This window comes from Eufriesea mexicana, unplaced genomic scaffold, assembly GCF_001483705.2.
Source record: "Eufriesea mexicana isolate 0111107269 unplaced genomic scaffold, ASM148370v2 scaffold3653, whole genome shotgun sequence".
NCBI classification, from domain to species: Eukaryota; Metazoa; Arthropoda; class Insecta; order Hymenoptera; family Apidae; genus Eufriesea; species Eufriesea mexicana.
The window spans coordinates 383298-393678 of NW_016911671.1; the positions used below are offsets into that span (position 1 = coordinate 383298).

The 10381-nt window shown below is 33.7% G+C and overlaps 1 protein-coding gene across 6 annotated transcripts in view; it reads left to right on the plus strand.

Annotated features, from left to right (window-relative positions):
- The window catches only part of LOC108551118 (uncharacterized), a 28645-nt gene extending 18485 nt beyond the window's left edge, over positions 1 to 10160 (plus strand). For 2 of the 6 annotated variants that reach the window (XM_017905151.1, XM_017905155.1), the window contains exons 2-16: positions 2574 to 2792; positions 3634 to 3938; positions 4774 to 4845; positions 5653 to 5876; positions 5966 to 6063; positions 6299 to 6610; positions 6697 to 7083; positions 7158 to 7396; positions 7538 to 7818; positions 7892 to 8048; positions 8129 to 8331; positions 8413 to 8561; positions 8625 to 8936; positions 9022 to 9431; positions 9525 to 10160. In XM_017905151.1, the coding sequence (XP_017760640.1) occupies positions 2679 to 2792; positions 3634 to 3938; positions 4774 to 4845; positions 5653 to 5876; positions 5966 to 6063; positions 6299 to 6610; positions 6697 to 7083; positions 7158 to 7396; positions 7538 to 7818; positions 7892 to 8048; positions 8129 to 8331; positions 8413 to 8561; positions 8625 to 8936; positions 9022 to 9431; positions 9525 to 10086 (3825 nt within the window). In that variant the 5' untranslated portion in view covers positions 2574 to 2678 and the 3' untranslated portion in view covers positions 10087 to 10160. Of the gene's footprint in view, positions 1 to 1025; positions 1079 to 1364; positions 1504 to 2066; positions 2218 to 2573; positions 2793 to 3633; positions 3939 to 4773; positions 4846 to 5652; positions 5877 to 5965; positions 6064 to 6298; positions 6611 to 6696; positions 7084 to 7157; positions 7397 to 7537; positions 7819 to 7891; positions 8049 to 8128; positions 8332 to 8412; positions 8562 to 8624; positions 8937 to 9021; positions 9432 to 9524 lie in introns of those variants that run through there. The other 4 variants (XM_017905153.1, XM_017905154.1, XM_017905152.1 and 1 more) reach the window with 4 other exon arrangements.
- The last annotated feature ends 221 nt before the right edge of the window (positions 10161 to 10381 follow it).

The window sequence follows — 10381 nt, forward strand, 5'->3', positions numbered from 1 at the left end:
TTTTAAATGCACTCAAGATGAGAAACGACATCGAAAAATTGGTATAACAAATCAGGAGGCATACTATAGGTAGTTAGTATTATAAAGTTTATTACGTTTCGTGGATCCGTATCTTAAAATTTTCTTTTATGTTTCTTTTTCTTTCTTATTTTGAGAATGAATATTCAAAAAGGTATTGAAAGTAACATAAGCTTGTTAGATTCTTATAGAGTCATAAAATGTGAAGATTTAACGAAATTGTAACAACGATACCGCGATTAATTTTGATGATTATGGCATCTCGTTTATTTGCGACTTATCCCCATTAATTTTCATGCCTCTTTTCCCGCGGTCGTTATTATTCCTGGCATTAAGGTGCACGCTCTAAATTACGATATTGTATCATTTTCTCGTTAATTGTGCTAATTAACTCTCTACTCTGCGAGCTATACAATTATTTTATTCAATACTATCGTCGTAGCCTATAATCAGAATCGTTAATAGGGGGGATCGCAATTAATCCGATTTAAATATCACTGATTGTGAGTCGAAGAAAGAAACGTGTACCATTAAAACAAATGGAAATTTCTCTTAGAAATTTGTTGCGAAAGATATTACCGTAAATAATTAATAGCTTGATCCTACAAGTATTATTTTGATCTAATTAAAACGTTCCAGTGTAAAAAACATAATCGCGTATAACACTTTTCACTTCAATTTAAAACTGTCGAAACGCTTACTTCCATCTATAAATAAGAGGAGTTGGAGTGGGGGGGGGAAATTTTTAAGGAAAAGCAATATTTATTTATTTATTTGTTGATTTTAGCTCTATGATGAATTCATACTCGGAGTAACATATTAATTATATTAATTTGTTATTATTGGCAGATGACGTATTTTTTTAATCATTTGATAGGAAATATCTGTATCTACTTTATCGATCGCGAAGTTTACGTAAAATATGGTCCCAAACTTACAGTTTTAAATTGTAGATGGCATAACAAAACGTCTGATCTTTTGCGTGATCGGTATTTCAGGACGTAGGATACGGAAGTCGCACAATGTGGAAGTCTATCTTACATCTTGTCTATGGTCATAGGTCTGTTCTCTACAAATCGATATATTCCTCTTTTGTAATTTCAGTTCTTTATGACAAGTTAAAAACTGACAGTTGATTCAAATTGTTTAGAGTATCGGAATCGATATTACAACAGGTTTCATCTCTTTCTCTCTCTCTCTCTCTCTCTCTCTCTCTCTCTCTCTCTCTCTCTCTCTCTCTCTCTCTCTCATTCTGTGTATGCGTATATGTATATTTCCTGACCTCTGGTTAATTTATACTTCCTCCAGGACAATCCAGCCCTCCAGATAAATCCAGCAATTACCATTCATTTACACGCAGCCTCTACAATATGCGAGAGAGTTCGAACGAAAGTAGTTCGAATATCTCTTATTCACTCGTTATATGGTGCAGCTATGGTAAATCATTTTAAGCGACAGGAAGCAAGGGATTCAGATTATTTCCAGGTATGAGATATCGTTGTGTCCCACTGGGAAAGTGAGACGATGTTGGTATTCTGCCAGACTAGAACAATGTGCAGCTCCTCGTAAGGATAGAAAAAGCCGAACAGGAGAGTATCTTCTTGGCACGAAAGAAAGATTCTTTGCGATAATTACAACCTGTAACTACAGCGTGTGCTTATTTATCCTGCATGCAATGCGAGATTAAATGTTGATTGTTCGCTGAAAGGAGACGCATTTGCATAAAAATGACGGAGAAATCCGAATGAAATACCAAGCAGACTTCGGGGTATCAATCTATTAACTGGGAAAGAAAAATTAATTCTTCATCTGTATTAAGAGTATCTTGAACTTTCTCTTTTATTATGCGTCATTACATTTACATTAAAAATACATTGTTACATTCATATTTGTAATCTTTGCTTATTTATGAAGTTCATGAAGAATACATAAAAGATTTTTGTTGCATTACACACACACTAATTATGAAACAATCGTTTTACATTATATATAATATAATACAATTTCAGTTATCTGGGAATATGGAAAGGTGCGACTATGGAGTTCTCTTCTATGCAATAACTTTTTTATAGTCAATATATTATTTTTTTTAAGAGGGGGAAGGGATTATACCAAAAGCATATTATCAGAAAATCCGACATTAAAACAGCGGAGGAAAAGGAATGCGAATTCCGTGAAAGAAGCCAGTGTTACACAAATGTGCGTATTCTACGTAAAAGTAGATTTTATTCGATGCACATGCCGGCCAGAAACGAGCAAGAACTGGAATGCTCAGAATGTTAATCGTTTAATGGGGTATAATCGGTTAATAGGAGTCTGCATTCAGCCGAAGCCTCCCATACGCGCCGGATGATCGCGTTTGCCCCTAGTTTGTCTTCGTTCATTTTTATACCAATAATGAAAATTATCTTATGGTAAAAGGAGAATTGTTAAGAAAATTAAAAAAAATAATAGGTGGAAACATTAATATCTATTCCGACATAACTATTAAAAATTGTTATAATAATTACATATATATCTGATCGAATGTAATTATAATTGAGATAATTTTACAGGGCGTGGAATGATAAATGGTTGCTACCAGCAGCATGGTGTATGAGGAGATAGTCGGTATACGGGGCAGCTGACCCCAGCCGCCGCGCACGCTTTTCACGCGCGAGATGCCCCACAACTTGAACTCTGCTTCCGTCAACTCCGCCAACACGGGACCGAATCACCAGGCCTACACCCAGCAACCTTATCATCGGCAGAATGGAGATGGACTCCAACCCGAGGTATATCGTCCTTGTTCATCTGGATAGCAAAAGGAAGTGGACAGTTCGAGTCATCGGAGAGAGATATAGTTGCCAGAAGAATGAATTGATTTCTTGTAAAAGCGACTATTTTTCAGCTTATTTGATTCTTTACTTTAGAATGAGATTTACAGCAAAAAGATCTATATCGGTGATAAAGCTTTTAAGTTTCCGAATGTTCAGTTTAAACAATGAAGAATTATTCCATCTAACATGTTTTACTATCAATATTTACCAATAATTGTATTTATTATTATTGTCGTAAATTCATTGTTACGTGATGAAGAAACTGCGTACCGCGTTGGACATTTAGTCTGACGCTAATTACTCGCTTAATATATTTATACGAATTACACGTGGAAATAGTATAAAATTTCTGGAGCAGAAAAAATAGTTTTAGTTTAGAAATATAACACCCAGGAAAAGTGTCTCGTTGTTCTCTTAAATAATCGAGTACACGTGTATTTATGTACAGGGTAATCTAACAAAACTAGATAAAAAAATTTGAAAATCATTATAATACTCACATAATTAAAAGTTCAAATTAAATTATTTCGAAAATTTGCCATTAAGAAATAAGGAACATTCTATTAAATAGAGCTTTGTAATAGAAATAGTTTCAGAATTCTTATTTCTTAAGTTTTTTTTTAACTTTATTTATTAATTTTATTTATTAACTTTATTTATTAATTTTCTCAAAAGTTCTTCTTTTCTGAAAACTTTAAAGCTTTTCTTAAAAAAGAAAATTTGTCCTATTATTTATCTTGTCTATAATTTATTCAGTTCATAAAGAGTGGTTAAATAACTCATTAATTATTTGCAGAAAGAGCCGGTGGAGTTCGACACATCGCATTTGCGCGGTGCACCGGCCGAGGTTGAGGCATTGGTGCATAATATCAAAGAAGTTGCACAACAATTCCTCTATCATTGGAGAACATTTCCTATTATCCTTCCGCCACCGTTATCCACGTGTACAGAAGGCGAAGATACGCTTGCGAGGAAGAAACATCACTTGAAGGATCTCTTTGTCGCTCCTAGTTTCGATGAATTAGATTCTGTCGCTGTGGATAGCAAGGGTGAACCAAGGAGGTTGACTAAGAAGCAACTAGAAAGCATCAGCAAACGAGGGTAGGTCTTCCTGCCGTAACAAAACGTTTATTAAAATATTTATTTTTATCTTTGTAGGTAGCAGTAGTATCAGAATCTTAAACTTTCACATTAAAGACGTCCTTAACCCTCCAGTTGCAATAATCGTCAGCAAAATGCAAGTTAAAAATAAAGCAACGTGAAAACCTGACAGCACCGATTTAAAGAATCGAATAATGAACATTTGAATAACGATTAAGATGTGGAATAAGAAAACTTCTTGAACTTTTTGAGTGTATCTTGTTGCAACTTTGGGATTAATGACGTTTGTCTTTGAATTGAATATGCTTCGGACACGATATCGTAGCGATTATATTCTTTAGAATTAGACATTAGCAATTTCTTTGCGCACAGTATACGGAAAATCGCGAGTACTACTAACATATTTACTTATTTTTCTACGGCTTGAATGGAGCTCTCACTGATGCAGATATTAGTATTATTTAGGACATAGAAAATATACATAAAATAGATCATTTCAGGAAATACATTTATAGAAGTTCAGGAAATATCATGTGTGTAACATGAATTTATTAGGCACACAAATTTCGAAAATAAAAGGGTCTAATAACTAAAATCTGTTATAATGACATTCAGGAATTTTGTTCTTAATTCCTCACTCACGTATTAAAGTACATCAAAATCGGTACATGTAATATTTCTATTAAATAAAAAGATATAACAGTTTAAAAATTGTTTCAATAAAGTAAGAATAATGAACGAATTAAACTCCAAATGGCATCTCGTTTCCGAGAGGGTGTTGTAGAACCAGACTGTCATTCTTTGTGTTTGATATTTTCTAACAATTTTTGTAAAGCTTTCAGAAGGAGAAGTACGGAAAACCGAAGAAGCTGAATGCCACTCAATTGGAGAGCATTCGAAGATGCGGGTATGTCATACACCAGCATCACACAATATACAAAGTTGACCAAAACGATGAATATTACCTTGTACAGTGAATTTGGAGACTGGAATCATTCATTTTTCATAATCATTTTTTTTAACAAAAATCTATTTCTAAAAATTCAATCCATAAATGCCACCGTAAAATTCTCGAAACAGCATGGTTTTCATCTTCATCTGAAATTCACTCTGGTAAAATTGGCAATTAATTAATCAATTAATTTTCATCTGATAGAACTCAAATACACAAAACGAGGCATTGCCAATCGCACTATCGTCAGAAAAAGATTTATATTTGGTCTATGGAGTGATTTCGTAGAGTCAGCATACCTTATAACAAATGATACTTAAACAATCACAGCATGAAGTAAATCGTAGCTAATAAAGCACAATATCGTATGGTGTAGGTTGTCACTTAATTTCTATAGTGTTTAAAGTATGCTTGTATTATAGCGACTAATTCTTAGCTGTAGCCTTAGCTCCACAAATAAGGAGTGGTGAATATAAGGTTCCCTATTTATTAATCACTAATAGGTGAATTAATAAATTTCACGTAATTAGAGATACTGCAATGATGTAAAATTTTTAAAACGTTTTATTGAAACTGCCCTATGTATATTTTCCAGGATATTTTTGTTCTCTACGTACGTGTATATGTTAAATGTTTTTTTTTTTTTCTTTTTTCTTTTTATATTCATAATGTAGATGTAACATTCTATTTTTGGATTCTTCCAACATATTTTTGCCATTTTTACCTAAAACCGATTATATTCATTAATGATTTATTTTTCAGGGAATTTGAAGTGGATTCAATCAATTTTACCGGACAGACACACAGATGGAGATTAAGCGGACTTCTTCAACGTGGACGGGACAGAAGACGAGATGCGTTACTTCGAGATCTTGCTTTGGCAACAAGATTCCTTGTAGTTACAGCAAAAGCCAGATTAGTCTCCCATTGTTTCAGTGTATCGCAATCTCTGAAAGCATTATTAACAGGACTATTACGACTTCTTGGTACGAATTCATTGAGCAAGTTCTTTGTACTCTTAAACGTAGCTGCCAGATTAATATTACTTAACTGTAATTTAACATTATTATTTTAGATATAATAATTGGCGTGCCATCGCTTCAAGCACATAATTTGGATGCCAAAATCAGAGAAGAACGGTGTCGATACTTGGTTGCTGAATTAGTCTGCAGAGTAAGTTGAAAAATGATCTCTAAAATATTTATTTATGTTACAATCAGTTCCTAATTTTCAACAAAATTTGTATAAGTTGAAAATGTAAGTAATATAATGTATATATTTATTTAAATAATGTATTATTCGTATAAAAATAACAATTTTGAGATCAACACTTAAACAAGCAAATAACTGTTATTTATACCATATTACGTTTAAAAAATACTGTCATAAATTTTATTGTTAATTGCAGCCTGAATATGAAGATTCCTTGGAACTTCTGTGTGGTTTCGTGCGAAAACAACTTCGACGTGCGACAATGGAGAAATTTGAAGTGGAGAGAGAATTGTCACAACTGTTACCTATTCCGGTTCCTTTTGTATTTGGAACGCCTGCTGGTGCAGTGGTTGATCTTAGATTATTTAGCAGAGACATTATCAGAAAAGCTTTACCGATTCTAGTTGCTATTTTGGAGAGAGAGACACGAGGCTGGTTTCTTCATTTCAGAGAAAGACTGATATCTGAATTGAGAGCGCGAAAAAAACCGGATGAAGAGATTGAAAGAGTATAATTTAATTACTATGAAGTCATCAGAAATTTATATAGTATTCTATTGAGATTCTTATTGAGATTCTACTCTACCACTTTTAGGAGGTGAACGAAGCTGTTATGCGAGAATATCTACAACGAGTGTTCTCTAATACTTTGTCACATCCAGATATACTTGATCTTGGTAACGGAATTGGTCAACTATTAGTTCAACAAGCACAATCGGTTGTGTTAATGCATCGAGCTGTAAAAACTGTACAATGTAAACTATTACAAACGAAAGAAGCACTGAAATGCCACATAGAAAATGAGCACCCAGTCTTGTCACGAATAGAGCCATGGATGCGCGACCGGATGAGAGAAGTCGAAGAGAAATTTATCGAAGAATGCGAATGGAGTGCTCATGAAGAAGCTCTTACATTGTGCACTCATCAGAATTTACAACAGACAGTTTACTTTCTTAATCGTGATTTGACTTTTATGAAAGAGGTATACAAACCTACTAATATTGTTATAGATACTTTTTTGTTCATATGTAAAAACAGAATATTCGTTTCTTTCAGCGAGAACCAGTCCTATTAAAAGAATTGCGTAAAGTTAAAACACCCACGAGGAGCTTTCAATGGCCAACTCAGATATGGCTTCCAAAAAACTGGATTGTCAGACGTAATTTTCAGGGTCAGTCTGAAATCATACCAACGGTGCTAAGCAATACTCCGACGTCTATCACGACGCCTCGCGCAGATCCCAGTCAGCCTGTCTTTTTGGTCGAGAGAGAAATTGTACACACAACTACAACAAGGTATATTACAATATATTTGATCATTATAAAAATTGAAATAATGAAATAAAATTGTTCTTTAATGCTTTTAATATTTGAAAATTATTATTTTTCCGGTATTATACTTATAAATAATTTATGGATTGTGGAATTTATGAACAGATGGCCCATGTGGCGTTGGATCAATTACATAGCCAGAACATGGTGCTGGACTTGGAATGCAATGTTTCTATTAGGCCTAGCAGTACCATGGTGTAGTCCAGTTTCTATACGAGCTTTACTACTCGTACAACCCTTTACTCCCGATTTAGAATTGAGTCAATTAAATGGAACCTTGTTCCCTAGAAAATCATCCCAAATGCCCACTCTTTGTTCTCGGTTAATAGCACTTTGGAGACATATTAGCAAAAGTCGAACACATTTTGAAACAGAACCTGACACTGGTAAATTTAATAAACTAAATATGTGATTAAATCCATCTAACCATTAATTAAATAATGTTACTTTTCATTGTAGGATTTATTGGAAAAGGAATGACAAGACATTTAAATAGATTATGGAATTATGGTGTAAAAGGTCTTTTAGGAACACTTATCATATTATTTGTTTTTCCTGTTGTTTGTATAGTCACAAGTTTAGGATCACTTCTTATTGCGCTTACTGCAGTTTTGTGGTTCGTAAATTGAAGTATTATATATTTTATATTTTTCTTGATTATAAGATGTTAATAGTTTCCTCTTATTATTATTTTAGGATGCCTTTAATTACTTTGACGTTGCATGCGTTTATGGCACTCATAATGGACTTGGATAGTCCAGAGCCAAGTAGAAATCGATATTTGGTTATTATGGAAGCATTAGTTTGGAATATTGGTATACAAGGCTGTCTGCAACCAATAGCTGCATTAATTGTAGCACTTATTTTGTGTCCCATTATTTCTTTTGTGATACTTACAGGTAAAATAACAGTTTTTTCGTAAGTTATATAATTAAATTAATAATTTAAATTAAATTAATAATTGATTTAATTAAATATAGTTGCTGTGATACGTTACTGGATTAGAGTGGTTTGGGACACAACTATGTTTCATTTAGTAATAAAAAATAGAGGCCGTATACCTGCAAGTGATAGTTTTATGGTTAAAAGAATAGCTGGACCAGGATTAACATCTGATTATTATTACCAAGTAGGTGTTAAAGATTAAGAAATGAAGTAGCTATAATACTAATTGTTTCAATATTACTTATAGATTAGGCCCGAACAAGCATTAGCTGCATTTGAAGCAAAACTAGAACTAGATGAATTATTAGCTTTTCAGCAAGAAACAGAGCGATTAATTACACAACCACAGAGAGACTTCACACAATTTGTAGAGGCTTGTTTTGGTCCATTTGCTGCGAGTCTTGCCAAAACAAAAGATCCATATAAATCGCTAGAGAAGGAAGCCAAAGATCTGATTGCCGTATTACACGAGAAATTAGATAGACGTAGAAAAAATTTACAAACTGGTCTTGGAATGATTATACGAAGTAAAATAAAACTTACTACCTTCGATCTGAAGGTAATTATTGATTAGAGTGCCTTTAGATTTCAGTACATTTTGTAATGTTATAAAGTTATGATGATTTATAATTTTTCTCTTTTAGGTGGTGATACAACAGGGGGCCCTTATGCTAGAACGTCTTTATCCCAGTCATGTGTTCGCGAGATTATCAGGAAATGAAGAAGATTTTTGGGAAAATAAAGGTTTAAGTGTTGGTGACTGGGCTGGTTTAGCTGGTCTTATGTATGCAGATATTTTCAGTTTAAATTTTCTTCAGCCCCTAGACGATGCAGATACAAAATTCAGGCTGGAACCTCATCCAGGAGTCGATCTGTCGCGTTACACAGATATGGTTCATAGCACTGAAATCGGTGGTACAAATGGACCAGATCTGCTCGGTGCTGTTTATGCGCCGCGTGGAAATATACAAGTTTATAGCCCTTATTTAGAGGTTTCAGCTTTCAATCCACGAGCTAAGCAAACTAGTAATAGCAGAAAATCTGATAAGCGATGGTAAAAAGCATTTTGAATTTCATTTCTGAAAATATTAAAAATAAATTATTTACAGAAAAATATAAAAAATAAAAAAATCATCCGTGTTTTTAGTGATACTGGAGGACTTTTAATATCGACAAAGATTAAAAGACGCACAACGTCTACAAGTGGTACAACAGAGGCACGTTGGCAACCGTGGAAACGACAAATTCGTCCTTATAGTGCAGAGAAATTGCTCATTCCGCTTCCTATCCCACATCCAGCACATATAGCTGTTACGATTCATAATCGCGATTCTGAAAATCCAATTCCACTCGATTCAGAACTTTGTCAGAACATACTGAAAGCGATCGAAGAATCTCCTGGTGAAATGTCTACTGAATATGTTAGCCGTTACAGAGGAGCTGCAGATTCTAGTTTTGATTCCGTAGCTTCGCATTCCTCGGTTTCTATTGAAACTGGATTAGATAAAGATAACGAAACACAAGAAACAACAAATACCGAAAAAGAGGGTGAAACTTATCATTGGACGCTGTCAAATTGGGGCGGTGGTATGACAAGAAGAAGAAACAATTCTGGATCTATAAAAGTCGATCTAGCATCTCCAGAAGACGTTACTCTGGATACAGATACCACCAGAGTGATGTTCAATACGTATGGAACAATTGTTTGAACTGAGTTTACTGTTATGCCAGGTAAATATATATAATAGGTGCGAGTAGAAACAAGTAAGTGTAACTTTGCAAAAGCCAGTATAGATTTAGATCTTTTGTTTATGTAATTTTTAAAAATCTGCATTTATGAATTTGACATTTATTACAATGAAATAGATTAAGTAAAATCTCTCTTTGTTAAGAAGAATTTTAATTTTAAATGCTCTAAGTCAACTTAATTTGAAAAATGAGAACTAGAAACTGCAAATTTAAAATTTTATTATTAATTGAGTTGCACTTCAAAACATAATTCGA